The 17,479-nt window shown below is 42.5% G+C and overlaps 1 protein-coding gene across 1 annotated transcript in view; it reads right to left on the bottom strand.

The window, feature by feature from the left end:
* Window positions 1-17,479, bottom strand: part of col7a1l (collagen type VII alpha 1-like) — a 70,269-nt gene that overhangs the window by 6,148 nt on the left and 46,642 nt on the right. The window contains exons 39-64 of the mRNA XM_041853214.2: window positions 17,346-17,381; window positions 17,172-17,216; window positions 17,009-17,044; window positions 16,562-16,606; window positions 15,306-15,341; window positions 15,047-15,082; window positions 14,906-14,938; window positions 14,242-14,313; window positions 13,496-13,555; window positions 13,202-13,237; window positions 13,001-13,081; window positions 12,772-12,807; window positions 12,429-12,473; window positions 12,255-12,326; window positions 12,086-12,112; window positions 11,705-11,734; window positions 11,375-11,413; window positions 10,600-10,662; window positions 10,489-10,521; window positions 10,191-10,250; window positions 9,942-9,974; window positions 9,112-9,177; window positions 8,885-8,929; window positions 8,709-8,744; window positions 8,599-8,625; window positions 8,436-8,501 (exon numbers count right to left, since the gene is read on the bottom strand). Coding sequence (XP_041709148.2) covers window positions 8,436-8,501; window positions 8,599-8,625; window positions 8,709-8,744; window positions 8,885-8,929; window positions 9,112-9,177; window positions 9,942-9,974; window positions 10,191-10,250; window positions 10,489-10,521; window positions 10,600-10,662; window positions 11,375-11,413; window positions 11,705-11,734; window positions 12,086-12,112; window positions 12,255-12,326; window positions 12,429-12,473; window positions 12,772-12,807; window positions 13,001-13,081; window positions 13,202-13,237; window positions 13,496-13,555; window positions 14,242-14,313; window positions 14,906-14,938; window positions 15,047-15,082; window positions 15,306-15,341; window positions 16,562-16,606; window positions 17,009-17,044; window positions 17,172-17,216; window positions 17,346-17,381 — 1,194 coding nt within the window. The remainder of the gene's footprint in view (window positions 1-8,435; window positions 8,502-8,598; window positions 8,626-8,708; window positions 8,745-8,884; window positions 8,930-9,111; window positions 9,178-9,941; window positions 9,975-10,190; window positions 10,251-10,488; window positions 10,522-10,599; window positions 10,663-11,374; window positions 11,414-11,704; window positions 11,735-12,085; window positions 12,113-12,254; window positions 12,327-12,428; window positions 12,474-12,771; window positions 12,808-13,000; window positions 13,082-13,201; window positions 13,238-13,495; window positions 13,556-14,241; window positions 14,314-14,905; window positions 14,939-15,046; window positions 15,083-15,305; window positions 15,342-16,561; window positions 16,607-17,008; window positions 17,045-17,171; window positions 17,217-17,345; window positions 17,382-17,479) is intronic.

The following is a 17,479-nucleotide window of genomic DNA, read 5'->3' as shown; positions in this document are numbered from 1 at the left end:
ATGGATTTCTTGGGTGTTTGTGTAATTTGATTTACACAACATGCCTACCACTTTGAAGATGCAAAATATTTTTTATTATGAAACAAACAAGAAATAAGACAAAAAAACGGAAAACTTGAGCGTGTACAAGTATTCACCCTCCCAAAGTCAATACTTTGTAGAGCCACCTTTTGCAGCAATTACAGCTGCAAGTCTCTTGGGGTATGTCTCTATAAGCTTGGCACATCTAGCCACTGGGATTTTTGCCCATTCTTCAAGGCAAAACTGCTCCAGCTCCTTCAAGTTGGATGGGTTCCGCTGGTGTACAGCAATCTTTAAGTCATACCACAGATTCTCAATTGGATTGAGGTCTGGGCTTTGACTATGCCATTCCAAGACATTTAAATGTTTCCCCTTAAACCACTCGAGTGTTGCTTTAGCAGTATGCTTAGGGTCATTGTCCTGCTGGAAGGTGAACCTCTGTCCCAGTCTCAAATCTCTGGAAGACTGAAACAGGTTTCCCTCAAGAATTTCCCTGTATTTAGCGCAATCCATCATTCCTTCAATTCTGACCAGTTTCCCAGTCATTGCCGATGAAAAACATCCCCACAGCATGATGCTGCCACCACCATGCTTCACTGTGGGGATGGTGTTCTCAGGGTGATGAGAGGTGTTGGGTTTGCGCCAGACATAGCGTTTTCCTTGATGGCCAAAAAGCTAAATTTTAGTCTCATCTAACCAGATTACCTTCTTCCATATGTTTGGGGAGTCTCCCACATGCCTTTTGGCGAACACCAAACGTGTTTGCTTATTTTTTTCTTTAAGCAATGGCTTTTTTCTGGCCACTCTTCCGTAAAGCCCAGCTCTGTGGAGTGTACGGCTTAAAGTGGTCCTATAATCTCCGCTGTGGAGCTTTGCAGCTCCTTCAGGGTTATATTTGGTCTCTTTGTTGCCTCTCTGATTAATGCCCTCCTTGCCTGGTCCGTGAGTTTTGGTGGGCGGCCCTCTCTTGGCAGGTTTATTGTGGTGCCATATTCTTTCCATTTTTTAATAATGGATTAGGATGGTGCTCCGTGGGATGTTCAAAGTTTCTGATTTTTTTTTATAACCCAACCCTGATCTGTACTTATCACCACTTTGTCCCTGACCTGTTTGGAGAGCTCCTTGGTCTTCATGGTGCCGCTTGCTTGGTGGTGCCCCTTGCTTAGTGGTGTTGCAGACTCTGAGGCCTTTCAGAACAAGTATATATATACTGAGATCATGTGACAGATCATGTGACACTTAGATTGCACACAGGTGGACTTTATTTAACTAATTATGTGACTTCTGAAGGTAATTGGTTGCACCAGATCTTATAGAAAAGGGGGTGAATACATACAGTGGGGAGAACAAGTATTTGAAACACTGCCGATTTTGCAGGTTTTCCTACTTACAAAGCATGTAGAGGTCTGTAATTTTTTATCATAGGTACACTTCAACTGTGAGAGATGGAATCTAAAACAAAAATCCAGAATTAATTAGCATTTTATTGCATGACATAAGTATTTGATACATCAGAAAAGCAGAACTTAATATTTGGTACAGAAACCTTTGTTTGCAATTACAGAGATCATACGTTTCCTGTAGGTCTTGACCAGGTTTGCACACACTGCAGCAGGGATTTTGGCCCACTCCTCCATACAGACCTTCTCCAGATCCTTCAGGTTTCGGGGCTGTCGCTGGGCAATACGGACTTTCAGCTCCCTCCAAAGATTCCTATTGGGTTCAGGTCTGGAGACTGGCTAGGCCACTCCAGGACCTTGAGATGCTTCTTACGGAGCCACTCCTTAGTTGCCCTGGCTGTGTCTTTCGGGTCGTTGTCATGCTGGAAGACCCAGCCACGACCCATCTTCAATGCTCATACTGAGGGAAGGAGGTTGTTGGCCAAGATCTCGCGATACATGGCCCCATCCATCCTCCCCTCAATATGGTGCAGTCGTCCTGTCCCCTTTGCAGAAAAGCATCCCCAAAGAATGATGTTCTCACCTCCATGCTTCACGGTCGGGATGGTGTTCTTGGGGTTGTACTCATCCTTCTTCTTCCTCCAAACACGGCGAGTGGAGTTTAGACCAAAAAGCTCTATTTTTGTCTCATCAGACCACTTGACCTTTTCCTATTCCTCCTCTGGATCATCCAGATGGTCATTGGCAAACTTCAGACGGGCCTGAACATGCGCTGGCTTGAGCAGGTGGACCTTGCGTGCGCTGCAGGATTTTAATCCATGACGGCGTAGTGTGTTACTAATGGTTTTCTTTGAGACTGTGGTCCCAGCTCTCTTCAGGTCATTGACCAGGTCCTGCTGTGTAGTTCTGGGCTGATCCCTCACCTTCCTCATGATCATTGATGCCCCACGAGGTGAGATCTTGCATGGAGCCCCAGACCGAGGGTGATTGACCGTCATCTTGAACTTCCATTTTCTAATAATTGCGCCAACAGTTGTTGCCTTCTCACCAAGCTGCTTGCCTATTGCCCTGTAGACCATCGCAGCCTTGTGCAGGTCTACAATTTTATCCCTGTCATGCCCTGGCTCGGGGGACTCTTAAATGTTGAGCCAGGGTGTGGAGTTTTTGTTTAGTTTTCTATGTTTTTCGTTCTAGATCGTTTATATCTATGTTGGCCAGGGTGGTTCCCAATCAGAGACAGCTGTAGCTCGTTGTCTCTGATTGGGGACCATACTTAGGCAGCCTTTTGGCATGTTAGTTTTGTGGGATCTTGTTCCGTAAGGTTTTGTGTATAACCTAGGACTTCACGTATCGTTGGTTTATTGTTTTGGTTCGTGTTGTGTACACAAATAAAGTATGTACGCTTATCACGCTGCGCCTTGGTCCGCTTCATCAATCAATCAATTTTATTTTATATAGCCCTTCTTACATCAGCTAATATCTCGAAGTGCTGTACAGAAACCCAGCCTAAAACCCCAAACAGCTAGTAATGCAGGTGTAGAAGCACGGTGGCTAGGAAAAACTCCCTAGAAAGGCCAAAACCTAGGAAGAAACCTAGAGAGGAACCAGGCTATGAGGGGTGGCCAGTCCTCTTCTGGCTGTGCCGGGTGGAGATTATAACAGAACCATGCCAAGATGTTCAAAAATGTTCATAAGTGACAAGCATGGTCAAATAATAATCAGGAATAAATCTCAGTTGGCTTTTCATAGCCGATCATTAAGAGTTGAAAACAGCAGGTCTGGGACAGGTAGGGGTTCCATAACCGCAGGCAGAACAGTTGAAACTGGAATAGCAGCAAGGCCAGGCGGACTGGGGACAGCAAGGAGTCACCACGGCCGGTAGTCCCGACGTATGGTCCTAGGGCTCAGGTCTCTCAGTTGGCTTTTCATAGCCGATCATTAAGAGTTGAAAACAGCAGGTCTGGGACAGGTAGGGGTTTCGTAACCGCAGGCAGAACAGTTGAAACTGGAATAGCAGCAAGGCCAGGCGGACTGGGGACAGCAAGGTGTCAGCATGCCCGGTAGTCCTGACGTATGGTCCTAGGGCTCAGGTTCTCAGAGAGAAAGAGAGAACGAGAGAATTAGAGAGAGCATACTTAAATTCACACAGGACACTGGATAAGACAGGAGAAGTACTCCAGGTATAACCAACTAACCCCAGCCCCCGACACATAAACTACTGCAGCATAAATACTGGAGGCTGAGACAGGAGCGGTCCGGAGACACTGTGGCCCCATCCGAAGAAACCCCGGACAGGGCCAAACAGGAAGGATATAACCCCACCCACTCTGCCAAAGCACAGCCCCCGCACCACCAGAGGGATATCCTCAACCACCAACTTACAATCCTGAGACAAGGCCGAGTATAGCCCACAGAGGTCTCCACCACAGCACAAACCAAGGGGGGCGCCAACCCAGACAGGAAGATCACGTCAGTAACTCAACCCACTCAAGTGACGCACCCCTCCTAGGGACGGCATGAAAGAGCACCAGCAAGCCAGTGACTCAGCCCCTGTAACAGGGTTAGAGGCAGAGAACCCCAGTGGAGAGAGGGGAACCGGCCTGGCAGAGACAGCAAGGGCTGTTCGTTGCTCCAGAGCCTTTCCGTTCACCTTCACACTCCTGGGCCAGACTACACTCAATCATATGACCTACTGAAGAGATAAGTCTTCAGTAAAGACTTAAAGGTTGAGACCGAGTCTGCGTCTCTCACATGGGTAGGCAAACTGTTCCATAAAAATTGAGATCTATAGGAGAAAGCCCTGCCTCCCGCTGTTTGCTTAGAAATTCTAGGGACAATTAGGAGGCCTGCGTCTTGTGACCGTAGCGTACGTATTGGTATGTACGGCAGGACCAACTCGGAAAGATAGGTAGGAGCAAGCCCATGTAACGCTTTATAGGTTAACAGTAAAACCTTGAAATCAGCCCTTGCCTTAACAGGAAGCCAGTGTAGGGAAGCTAGCACTGGAGTAATATGATCAAATTTCTTGGTTCTAGTCAGGATTCTAGCAGCCGTATTTAGCACTAACTGAAGTTTATTTAGTGCTTTATCCGGGTAGCCGGAAAGTAGAGCATTGCAGTAGTCTAACCTAGAAGTAACAAATGCATGGATAAATTTTTCTGCATCATTTTTGGACAGAAAATTTCTGATTTTTGCAATGTTACGTAGATGGAAAAAAGCTGTCCTTGAAACAGTCTTGATATGTTCGTCAAAAGAGAGATCAGGGTCAAGAGTAACGCCGAGGTCCTTCACAGTTTTATTTGAGACGACTTTACAACCATCAAGATGAATTGTCAGATTTAACAGAAGATCTCTTTGTTTCTTGGGACCTAGAACAAGCATCTCTGTTTTGTCCGAGTTTAAAAGTAGAAAGTTTTCAGCCATCCACTTCCTTATGTCTGAAACACAGGCTTCTAGCGAGGGCAATTTTGGGGCTTCACCATGTTTCATTGAAATGTACAGCTGTGTGTCATCCGCATAGCAGTGAAAGTTAACATTATGTTTTCGAATAACATCCCCAAGAGGTAAAATATATAGTGAAAACAATAGTGGTCCTAAAACGGAACCTTGAGGAACACCGAAATGTACAGTTGATTTGTCGGAGGACAGACCATTCACAGAGACAAACTGATATCTTTCCGACAGGTAAGATCTAAACCAGGCCAGAACTTGTCCGTGTAGACCAATTTGGGTTTCCAGTCTCTCCAAAAGAATGTGGTGATCGAGTAGTGTCAAAGGCAGCACTAAGGTCTAGTAGCACGAGGACAGATGCAGAGCCTCGGTCTGACGCCATTAAAAGGTCATTTACCACCTTCACAAGTGCAGTCTCAGTGCTATGATGGGGTCCAAAACCAGACTGAAGCATTTCGTATACATTGTTTGTCTTCAGAAAGGCAGTGAGTTGCTGCGCAACAGCTTTTTCTAAAATTTTTGAGAGGAATGGAAGATTCGATATAGGACGATAGTTTTTTATATTTTCCGGGTCAAGGTTTGGCTTTTTCAAGAGAGGCTTTATCACTGCCACTTTTAGTGAGTTTGGTACACATCCGGTGGATAGAGAGCTGTTTATTATGTTCAACATAGGAGGGCCAAGCACAGGAAGCAGCTCCTTCAGCAGTTTAGTAGGAATAGGATCCAGTATGCAGCTTGAAGGTTTAGAGGCCATGATTATTTTCATCATTGTGTCAAGAGATATAGTACTAAAACACTTAAGTGTCTCTCCCGATCCCAGGCCCTCGCAGAGCTGTGCAGATCCTGGACAGCTAAGCCCTGGAGGAATACGCAGATTCAAAAGAGGAGTCCGTAATTTGCTTTCTAATGGTCATGATCTTTTCCTCAAAGAAGTTCATGAATTTATTACTGCTGAAGTGAAAGCCATCCTCTCTTGGGGAATGCTGCTTTTTAGTTAGCTTTGCAACAGTATCAAAAAGAAATTTTGGATTGTTCTTATTTTCCTCGATTAAGTTGGAAAAGTAGGATGATCGAGCAGCAGTGAGGGCTCTTCGGTACTGCACGGTACTGTCTTTCCAAGCTAGTCGGAAGACTTCCAGTTTGGTGTGGCGCCATTTCCGTTCCAATTTCCTGGAAGCTTGCTTCAAAGCTCGGGTATTTTCTGTATACCAGGGAGCTAGTTTCTTATGACAAATGTTTTTCGTTTTAGGGGTGCAACTGCATCTAGGGTATTGCGCAAGGTTAAATTGAGTTCCTCAGTTAAGTGGTTAACTGATTTTTGTCCTCTGACGTCCTTGGGTAGGCAGAAGGAGTCTGGAAGGGCATCAAGGAATTTTTGTGTTGTCTGAGAATTTATAGCACGACTTTTGATGCTCCTTGGTTGGGGTCTGAGCAGATTATTTGTTGCGATTGCAAACGTAATAAAATGGTGGTCCGATAGTCCAGGATTTTGTGGAAAAACATTAAGATCTACAACATTTATTCCATGGGACAAAACTAGGTCCAGAGTATGACTGTGGCAGTGAGTAGGTCCAGAGACATGTTGGACAAAACCCACTGAGTCGATGATGGCTCCGAAAGACTTTTGGAGTGGGTCTGTGGACTTCTCCATGTGAATATTAAAATCACCAAAAATTAGAATATGATCTGCTATGACTACAAGGTCTGATAGGAATTCAGGAAACTCAGAGAGGAACGCTGTATATGGCCCAGGAGGCCTGTAAACAGTAGCTATAAAAAGTGATTGAGTAGGCTGCATAGATTTCATGACTAGAAGCTCAAAAGACGAAAACGCCATTTTTTTTTTTGTAAATTGAAATTTGCTATCGTAAATGTTAGCAACACCTCCGCCTTTGCGGGATGCACGGGGAATATGGTCACTAGTGTAACCAGGAGGTGAGGCCTCATTTAACACAGCAAATTCATCAGGCTTAAGCCATGTTTCAGTCAGGCCAATCACATCAAGATTATGATCAGTGATTAGTTCATTGACTATGACTGCCTTTGAAGTGAGGGATCTAACATTAAGTAACCCTATTTTGAGATGTGAGGTATCACGATCTCTTTCAATAATGGCAGGAATGGAGGAGGTCTTTATCCTAATAAGATTGCTAAGGTGAACACCGCCATGTTTAGTTTTGCCCAACCTAGGTCGAGGCACAGACACAGTCTCAATGGGTATGGCTGAGCTGACTACACTGACTGTGCTATTGGCAGACTCCACTAAGCTGGCAGGTTGGCTAACAGCCTGCTGCCTGGCCTGCACCCTATTTCACTGTGGGGCTAGAGGAGTTAGAGCCCTATCTATGTTGGTAGATAAGATGAGAGCACCCCTCCAGCTAGGATGGAGTCCGTCCCTCATCAGCAGGTCAGGCTTGGTCCTGTTTGTGGGTGAGTCCCAGAAAGAGGGCCAATTATCTACAAATTCTATCTTTTGGGAGGGGCAGAAAACAGTTTTCAACCAGCGATTGAGTGCTGAGACTCTGCTGTAGAGCTCGTCACTCCCCCTAACTGGGAGGGGGCCAGAGACAATTACTCGATGCCGACACATCTTTCTAGCTGATTTACACGCTGAAGCTATGTTGCACTTGGTGACCTCTGACTGTTTCATCCTAACATCTGTCAGCGATCGTGACAATCCTATGTTGCACTTGGTGACCTCTGACTGTTTCATCCTAACATCTGTCAGCGATCGTGACAATCCCTGATGTCCTTACACAGCTCTCTGGTCTTGGCCATTGTGGAGACGTTGGAGTCTGTTTGATTGAGTGTGTGGACAGGTGTCTTTTATACAGGTAACGAGTTCAAACAGGTGCAGTTAATACAGGTAATGAGTGGAGAACAGGAGGGCTTCTTAAAGAAAAACAGGTCTGTGAGAGCCGGAATTCTTACTAGTTGGTAGGTGATCAAATACTTATGTCATGAAATAAAATGCAAATGAATTACTTAAAAATCATACAATGTGATTTTCTGGATTTTTGTTTTAGAGTCCGTCTCTCACAGTTGAAGTGTACCTATCATAAAAATTACAGACCTCTACATGCTTTGTAAGTAGGAAAACCTGCAAAATCGGCAGTGTATCAAATACTTGTTCTCCCCACTGTATGCACGCACCACTTTTCCGTTATTAGTTTTTTTGAATTTTTTGAAACAAGTTATTTGTTTCATTTCACTTCACCAATTTGGACTATTTTGTGTATGTCCATTACATGAGATCCAAATAAAAATCAATTTAAATTACAGGTTGCAACAAAATAGGAAAAATGGCTAGGGGGATGAATACTTTTGCTAGGCAATGTATATATATTGTATATATATATTTTTTTATTAAAAAACTAATAAATAATATATATATATATTTTTTTATATATATATATTTTTTTACTTGGTGGGGGCTAATAAAACCACCAGCCGTGGGACGCCTTTTGGAGAACCCTGCCATAGACAGACGGGTTATCATGGATAATGTCGAAGATTGTCCTTACATGGTGCACCAGTTTGTAGGGAATGTGGAGATGTACTTACCTCATGTTGAGTGACCAGAACATGGGTACCAGGTGGGCCCGGAGCACCCACTTCCCCTTTTTTCCCCTGGGGGGATGATAGGAGCAATTAACAACTGGGCATAATTATCATATTCATAATTTGATGACAATGAATAATGCCTTATTAAAATAAAATAACTTACATCAGTTCCAGATTCACCATTATCACCCTAGTGTTAGAAAAGAAAAATCACAAAAATGGTTTATTGTGTTGGTGTGTTTGGGGAATAGCCAGACTTGCTCCAAATCCTACCTTTTTGCCATCAACTCCTCTTAGTCCTTGTTCTCCCTGTCACAAGAGAATAATTAGGAGAAGTCTTCATTTTGGGGTATTTGTATTTTGGGGTATTCTTTAAGTGATCTTAAGTAGAACAGAGCAGGAACATCGAATCAATAAAATATTTGACACAGAGAAACAAAAATGCTCACATCTTTTCCAGCCAGTCCTCTCTTTCCATCAATGCCAGGTCTCCCCTACATATCAAGGAGACAAATGTGTCACTCACAAACAGGCAAAAAAAAATCTATCTACAGATAATGAAATAGTCAGTATTTTTGTTATACAAATCATAGCCAAGTGCAATTGTTGGATATTAAGTAATGTAATATTTCATTACTGTATGTTATGATGATGACAATGACAGAAACATACTCACTGGGGTCCCAGGTAACCCGGGCATTCCAGCAATCCCCACCCTGCCTTGTTCTCCTTTCTCTCCCCTCTGCTCAGAGACACACACACGCACACACACGCACGCACACACACACACAAGCGCACACACACGCACATGCACACACACACAAGCTCACACGCAAACGCACATGCAAGCGCACACGCACACACACATTTCCCATATATAAAGTGGGCTTCCTTGCCCTTCTGCATACATTATGGTATTCTTAAATGACTCATGGATGACTAACAATCATCAAACTCGTACAACATTGCTACTACATAATGTTAAATGAATTGACAAGCTCTTGCTGAGAGAAGTCCACATACTATGCACAGCAGAAGGCTTTCTCATCAGTGGTAAATTATGAAAATCACACCACCAACTGTATGGTTTTTGATCATTTAAATGAATAATACATAGTCTTTGATTCTTGAAGAACATAACTTATAAAAGCCTTGTGAGCTAGTTCAACTGTCTAACCTCATCGTAACCCAAACCATCTTCTGAAGTACTTCATTAGTCCATGCACATCATCAATCAATGTAATGTAGTGTAACGCAAGAAGGAAACTGCTGTAGTCCTGGAGAGCCACAGCCGGTGCAGGGTTTTGTTTCACCCAGCAGTAACACTCCCTGAATCAACTGATCAACAACTAATAACAGTCTTTCATTTAGACCACAGTTGGTTTAATCATGTTTATCAGAGCTGGGCTTAAACACACCATGTAGCTCTGTAGGACTGCAGTTATCCTCTGATTAAAGGAATAGAGCAACATTTGTTTATTCAAAGGGTGTGAATACTGCACTCACCGTTCCTGGCTCGCCTGTCTTTCCTGGGTCACCCTGCAGACAGGAAACCATTCAAAACACAACACCTTTTTATGGATTGAACAATCAACACCCAATTTTGTTAATGTGAACTCTTACTGTGATAATGGTTCTGTTATGCTGACAAACAACAACAAAACATCTAGCCTATGTAAGTGTATGTTTGTGTGTGTTCACATTAGAATAACAACAACACATGTGAAAGGAAATGAGGGCAAGAGGTGTCCAAACCTTGGATCCAGGTTTTCCTGGTAACTCATCCAGACCATCTCTCCCTGACCCAGACCCTCCCTGTCAAACATGTTATCATGGGTCAGATGTAAACATCAGATGTAAACATCAGTTACAACAATGTAACACCAATATAAGCCCTCAGCCTTCACCCTGTAGGTTACAGTTATTTGGAGGTCATTCAACGTTGTGGGTTTTACATACATATCTTTTATCAGCCTGTTCACAGAACGTTTGAAAAGTCTGAGCGATACTACTTAGCGATAGAGCTCTTCATTGTTTACTCATGTGATCATACCGTTCCTGGTGGTCCTGGTTTTCCATCAGGACCCTACAGAGAGAAGAATACAGAGTTATTGTGACCATGATCCGCCAAACATGACCTGTGACCTCTAGGTGTGACACTCACCCTTTGTCCAGGCAGACCTGTCTCCCCTCTGAGACCGGGCTCTCCAGGATCTCCTGGTTCACCCTGATGGATAAGAAAACACAACAGCCTGAATCAAATAGAAAATAATAGAATAGAAAATAACATAATAAAAATAATATAATAGAAATGGGTATTTCTGGCTAAGCGCTTGAGCAATAGGGAATACATGTCAATGTATTATACTGTGATTAAGTAAATCTATTATACTGTGATTAAGTACATCTATTATACTGTGATTAAGTAAATCTATTATACTGTGATTAAGTACATCTATTATACTGTGATTAAGTACATCTATTATACTGTGATTAAGTAAATCTATTATACTGTGATTAAGTAAATCAATTACACTGTGATTAAGTACATCTATTATACTGTGATTAAGTAAATCTATTATACTGTGATTAAGTAAATCTATTATTCTGTGATTAAGTAAATATATTATACTGTGATTAAGTAAATCTATTATACTGTGATTAAGTAAATCAATTATACTGTGATTAAGTAAATCTATTACACTGTGATTAAGTAAATCTATTACACTGTGATTAAGTAAATCTATTATACTGTAATTAAGTCAATCTATTATACTGTGATTAAGTAAATCTATTATACTGTGATTAAGTACATATACATCTATTATACTGTGATTAAGTAAATCTATTATACTGTGATTAAGTACATATACATCTATTATACTGTGATTATACTGTGGTCCATGTCATGCCGATGACGTAGATTCCACTTATCTCACCTTGATCACCCTGGTCAGGATATTGTTGTCTGAACTGAACTGGAGGGAACAAACACAACAGAAATATGAAACAGGTCCAGTCCTCTCCATAAACGGTCTTGAAAGGGTTAAATTAAAGATGGACTAGTCATATGAAACAAAATTAACCGACCCCAAAAAAGTTAAGTTAATGTTCAATCACGTTTTCATCTAACTTCCTGGATGTATAATCAAACCCCTTGGGCTCGCTTCTAGGAGCATCAAGAATCTTCTCACTAGTTCCATCTGCCAGAGATGGCTGAGTTAATGTAAAGTTGTTCTGAAGTGGTAATGGATTATGTGTGGACTTACTTGCGCGCCTCCCGGAGGTCCTGGTTTTCCCTTCAGAGGCGAGACCATGGGAACAAAGCAAAACAAGAGGGATGTGCGATTAGAAACTAGCAGCTAGTAAACACATTGTGCTGAGCAGTCCTGCATCGCCATCACAATACTGATGGGAGATACAAGACTCACTCAAGGGGAACATAACATGATGAATAAAGTTGAGATTTCATTTGTGCATTTTATCAGGCTAGGAATATAATTAGAAACACAAGAGTGTTTATGTTCCTCAACAATGGGCAAAGTCAGTGACGTGAGACATTGGCCTAAACCAAGCGTGATGGAGAGTCAGCCAACTGCTGCATGCAGTGATACATGTTGGATAGTATGTTGTTGTGAATGTAGACCTACAGGCTCTCCTTTCTTTCCCTCCGTTCCCTGAAAAAAAATAGGAAATCATATCGCTGAACATATCAAACCACGCCAAGGAATTCAAAATCAATCAGGGTTGTATCTTTGACAGTGACTTAAAGTTTTACAAACAAAATAGCGCTTGATAGTAAAGTCAGACAATGCTTACAGGCAAACCAATGTTCCCCGTATCTCCTTTCTCTGCTGGGTCCCCTGGTCGTCCCGGTAACCCCAGTGGGCCCTATAATCACAGTATAGAGTCAGAATAAGGCAAAGAGTGCAGCATATTTCAAACTTGTGTGCAGAGAAACGATAAGAGTTGGGTAGAACACGGAGACTTTACCCTTATTCCTCGCTCACCAGGCTCACCAGCTGGTCCCTGCACTCCCTGAGGAGAAAACATTCATAACAGAGAGGAAAAACTGTGACTCACAGCATGTTTGTGGGTGTTGTATCCAATCGTATGTTGTAGGTGCTGTGTCTAAATATAAAGTTGTTGTAGTGATTGAGGAGGAACAGAGGGAGTGGGGCTTGAACCAGTAAACCAGTGGTAACATGGCGAGTGCATTACCCTGTGCCATAGAGGTTCAGAGCTATTGGCAGAGGTTTCTTTGCATTTATGGTAAGCTACATACAAGGAGACTATACTGAAATATAGTCCAGCGGATACAGATGCATGAACTCACCCGTAGTCCTGATTCTCCTTTGATTCCAGGCACACCCTATAGACAAGGACAATTGTCACCCCGAGAGTGTCATCTAACACATGCTGACTGTTTGAAGAACAATGTGAATGTATTATATTGATCCTAATCCTATTTGCCAATATAATGTGAACAGGCCATTTATCTCACACGCACACACACACACACACACTTTCGTCACTGCAATAACAGCCAGTCAGGATTTACTTACATCTTTACCTCGTAGTCCTGGTGCTCCAGGATTCCCGGGGACCCCAACAGTCCCCTCTTCCCCTTTAGAGCCATCATGCCCCTGTAAAGATGGAGTTAGCAATGACATGATGCGTGAATGTTTCATTCGAATAGCTCTTAAATGTCCCTACAATGTAACGACATTGATAGCATGTAAAGTGGAATGAGAGAAGTTATTTACCTTGGGTCCAGGTTTCCCAGACAAGCCAACATTTCCCTGTAAGGTGGAGGAAACCAACATGTCAGCCTGTCCTAGAGTATCATGGCTCATCTGACCAATAGAAAAAATTGAAATATATGCACATCTAACTTATCAGGTGCAGGACGGAAGATCGTATCAACGAAAAAAGAGATGTCCGCAACTGGTATGTTCCCATGGTGATTTAAACACACGCACAAAAAAAAAAAAAGACAACGTTTTGGATCTTCGTCAGGTCATCTGACCAATGACACACACCGGTAGTGAAGCACTCACCCTTTCACCATTTTCTCCCTTTGGTCCCTGTTGTCCAGGAATGCCGAACCCAGGACTACCCTGTAGAAACCCAACAGACAAACCATACACATCAGCCCAGACATAAACACACACCTTTTTTTTTCTATACCAGCAGTCACAACACAATAATATGTTACATGTGACTGTTGTGTCGACCATGTGATTGTTATGTCGACCATGTGATTGTTGTGTCGACCATGTGATTTTTGTGTCGACCATGTGATTGTTGTGTCGACCATGTTATTGTTATGTCGACCATGTTATTGTTATCTCGACCATGTTATTGTTATGTCGACCATGTTATTGTTATGTCGACCATGTTATTGTTAGGTCGACCATGTGATTGTTATGTCGACCATGTGATTGTTATGTCGACCATGTGATTGTTATGTCGACCATGTTATTGTTATGTCGACCGTGTGATTGTTATGTCGACCGTGTGATTGTTATGTCGACCATGTTATTGTTATGTCGACCATGTGATTGTTATGTCGACCATGTGATTGTTATGTCGACCATGTGATTGTTATGTCGACCATGTGATTGTTATGTCGACCATGTGATTGTTATGTCGACCATGTTATTGTTATGTTGACCATGTGATTGCTATACCTACCATGTGATTGTTATGTCTGCTGGGTAGGGGTGAATCTCAGGGCAGGAAATGGGTTATGGTGGAACCTGAGGTAATGACAAGATGGATGGCACTATTCTGTGTGGTTTACCTTTTCTCCTTTGACTCCTTGGACCCCCTTTACTCCCTGGGGTCCGGTCGGACCGACGGGACCAATGTCACCCTGAGTAACACAACACAGACAGTCACACACACACACAGGCCAATCAATAAACACTACACAGACAGTCACAGACATACAGGCCAATCAATAAACACTACAACCACTTACAGTACAACGATCAAAAGCAGCTTAGCAACCAAGGGATCCTTTGAAGTGTTGTTTAAACAAAGAAAGATCTGAAGATCCCCCCCTTAAACTCTAACTTTTAACAATACACTGTGGACGACTACATCTAGAGAGGGAATAGCTATCTCTGTGGTGGAGCATGGGTAATCCATTAGTCCCCAGTGCAGTGGTCACTAAGCAGGAATGTAATTGTGTTGTGTTTGTTGACAGGCAGGCCTGGGGATTTGGTCCTTGTTGTGAGAGTATACTCCCACCACCAATTAACAGCACTTTAACTGTCAGGATGAGATGGCTTATAGTTTGTTGCAATGCAGATGCCATTAATGTGCGTCACCACTGACTGTATATTAAAGTAACACCAGAGGGCCATCTTGTGTGGTTAGGGGCACCTTAGGGTTATTGTTGCGGGTTTGCAGGTTTTACCTAAAGTGAAAAAAACATAAACAAGCAATAATAAGTAACTTACCCTGGCACCCTTCTTTCCTGTGGGACCAATGATCTGTTGTGATGAAACAGAGAGTAAGCATAATATGACAGTACTGTGTATAAAGACATGTAGCTAGGTGAGTACAGTCAGTGAGAATGATTTATGATATTGTAACATTACCCCTTTGGCTGGGTCACCAGGAACTCCTCTCTGTCCCTGTGGAGTGAGACCAAAGGCTTATATCTCTCTCTCACACACACATTTACATTTTAGTCATTTAGCAGACGCTCTTATCCAGAGCGACTTACAGTTAGTGAGTGCATACATTTTCATACTGGCCCCCCGTGGGAAACGAACCCACAACCCTGGCGTTGCAAGCGCCATGCTCTACCAACTGAGCTACAGGGGACACACACACACACACACCATGAATACTCACCTCGTCACCCTTATGCCCAACAGCCCCTGCAAAGCCCTGAGAGAGTGGAGGACAACATATCTATTCACATCCTGAACAATACACATAACAAACTTACCTGACCTTATTATACAGAAAATAAATATATCTTGCCAAATAAGGTAATCAAATCTCATATCTCATAACTAGGGCCCTATGTTTTGGTTAATCACGTCACATGACCAGGATTGTAACTTTTATTTAAAGCTTTTTCATCAAACTTTCCCTTTTTCTTTTCATGTCAGTTGGTCCAACTCCATCCTCAGACAATTGTTTTCATTTTTGGTGTAATTCTAATTTCTGGTAAAGGCTTAAAATAAATCTAGATCATATGACATGATAGCCCAGAACACAGAGTCCTACTCATAACATACGAGTCATAAGGTGCATTTTGACACTTTCTGAAAAATGAAACAAACAATAACATTAATATTTATTTGTTATGGGTTACACTGTTAATTGGCCAATTGTTATAAAAATATTAATGTCAGTCAATATCAGCCACTGGAGCAAATGCTTCACTGAAATTATTCATACCTTTCCAAACATATATAATGGAACTCAGAAGGTCATAACTAAGATGATCCTTTGAGATAATCCTCCCGTATTCATTATGCACGTTGCAAATAAATGAAGGTTAAATTAAAGCTCAGTGATGAAAGACCTTCTTAGATAGACCAATAGTCCTGATACACCCATAGCCATAGGGGTGCTGAGGGTGCTGCAGCACACCCTTAAAAATCGGGGGGAAAACAACATATTAATAAGTAAAAATGTAAAAAATATTATTTTCACAAAAGTAGTGCACTGGGCCTTTACTAGTCTTCCATTAGCGGACCGATGTAGCCCATGGCTGGACAGGTTGGAGGTGGGAGGAGGATGGCTGCCCACTTCAATCTAATCAGCTGGGTTAATTTCCCTAAGGTACACACACTCCTTCACACAGATAATATGTGGAGGGAGAGGGCAGTGAAGAGGGAAGGGGAAGTGGGTTCACCTAACTAGTTGCAAACTTTCTCAATGAAAAGTTACAACACGAGCGATTTGAAGGATAAAGAGAGCAAATTTGTAACCAGAGGATTTGTGAAAAACTAAAACAGAAAAAACTAAAATGAGTGTTTCTTATTGGATAAATCCGGGTAATCCCTCTCCGTTTCAGTATCTGCATGCCCAAATGAACACAGCCCAGGTTTGGTAGTGTGGTAATGATTGGTTCTGTAATGGCTGGTTATACTCACTGTCACTCCCTGTGGTCCTATAGGCCCCACCTCTCCTCGATCGCCCTGTAGGAGACATAACCATAACATTACCACCACATTATCACCATGATCATTATCTGATGAGCTACTCACACACATGACTGTCGAGTAAAAACATACTATTGTAGCGGGAGATATGATAACTGTTATGAGGTGAGGACTTGCACTTTGTTGGCTTGTGCCTGGACTGGCGCACACAGACGCAAGCACGTGCACACACGCACACGCACACACCCAAAGCCCTTTAATAATGGATCTGGGAGCTGATCACATTCTAAGCCATACACAGCCCAGTGATTGACCTGGAGCTGAAATAAATATATGTTCTAATTTAATCATCTGATGAAACACCACTCTTATTAATTATGCAGAGAGTATTTCAATATGAACCGGCGTAACGAGCGGTAGAGTGTGGATTTAACTCACCTTATCCCCTTGGCTGCCTTTCACACCCTTCTTTCCCTAAAGGAGGAGAGAAACCATCCAGCCTGAATAATTTCCTTACGGACGTCCGTATATAAAGTACATTATAATGGTCTACACTTTTGTATGTGTATTGAATATACAAAAATAAAAAGTTGATGCATACCCGTGGTCCGACCACCCCTTGTATCCCTTGAACACCAGCCTCTCCCTTAGAAAGACAGAACAAAGATTATACTTCAATGGCGTAAATGACCAGATCCATACTGCAGTCCAACGGGTTTGCAGAATGCCTATGTCGTTTGAGCTTCAAATCAAAGCGTTAGCATAAATAAAGTACCTTTGGTCCCTCAGGTCCTGATAGGCCTATATTTCCCTGCAAGACAAAGTTAAACCAATGATCAGCTAATATGTGACTAACAAACTACACAATTCAGGTAAAGCAATACACACACTTCATGTTGATGAGTCCAG

Source organism: Coregonus clupeaformis, chromosome 28 (genome assembly GCF_020615455.1).
Source record: "Coregonus clupeaformis isolate EN_2021a chromosome 28, ASM2061545v1, whole genome shotgun sequence".
In the NCBI taxonomy this organism is placed as follows: domain Eukaryota; kingdom Metazoa; phylum Chordata; class Actinopteri; order Salmoniformes; family Salmonidae; genus Coregonus; species Coregonus clupeaformis.
This window is presented reverse-complemented; position numbering and strand designations above follow the sequence as displayed.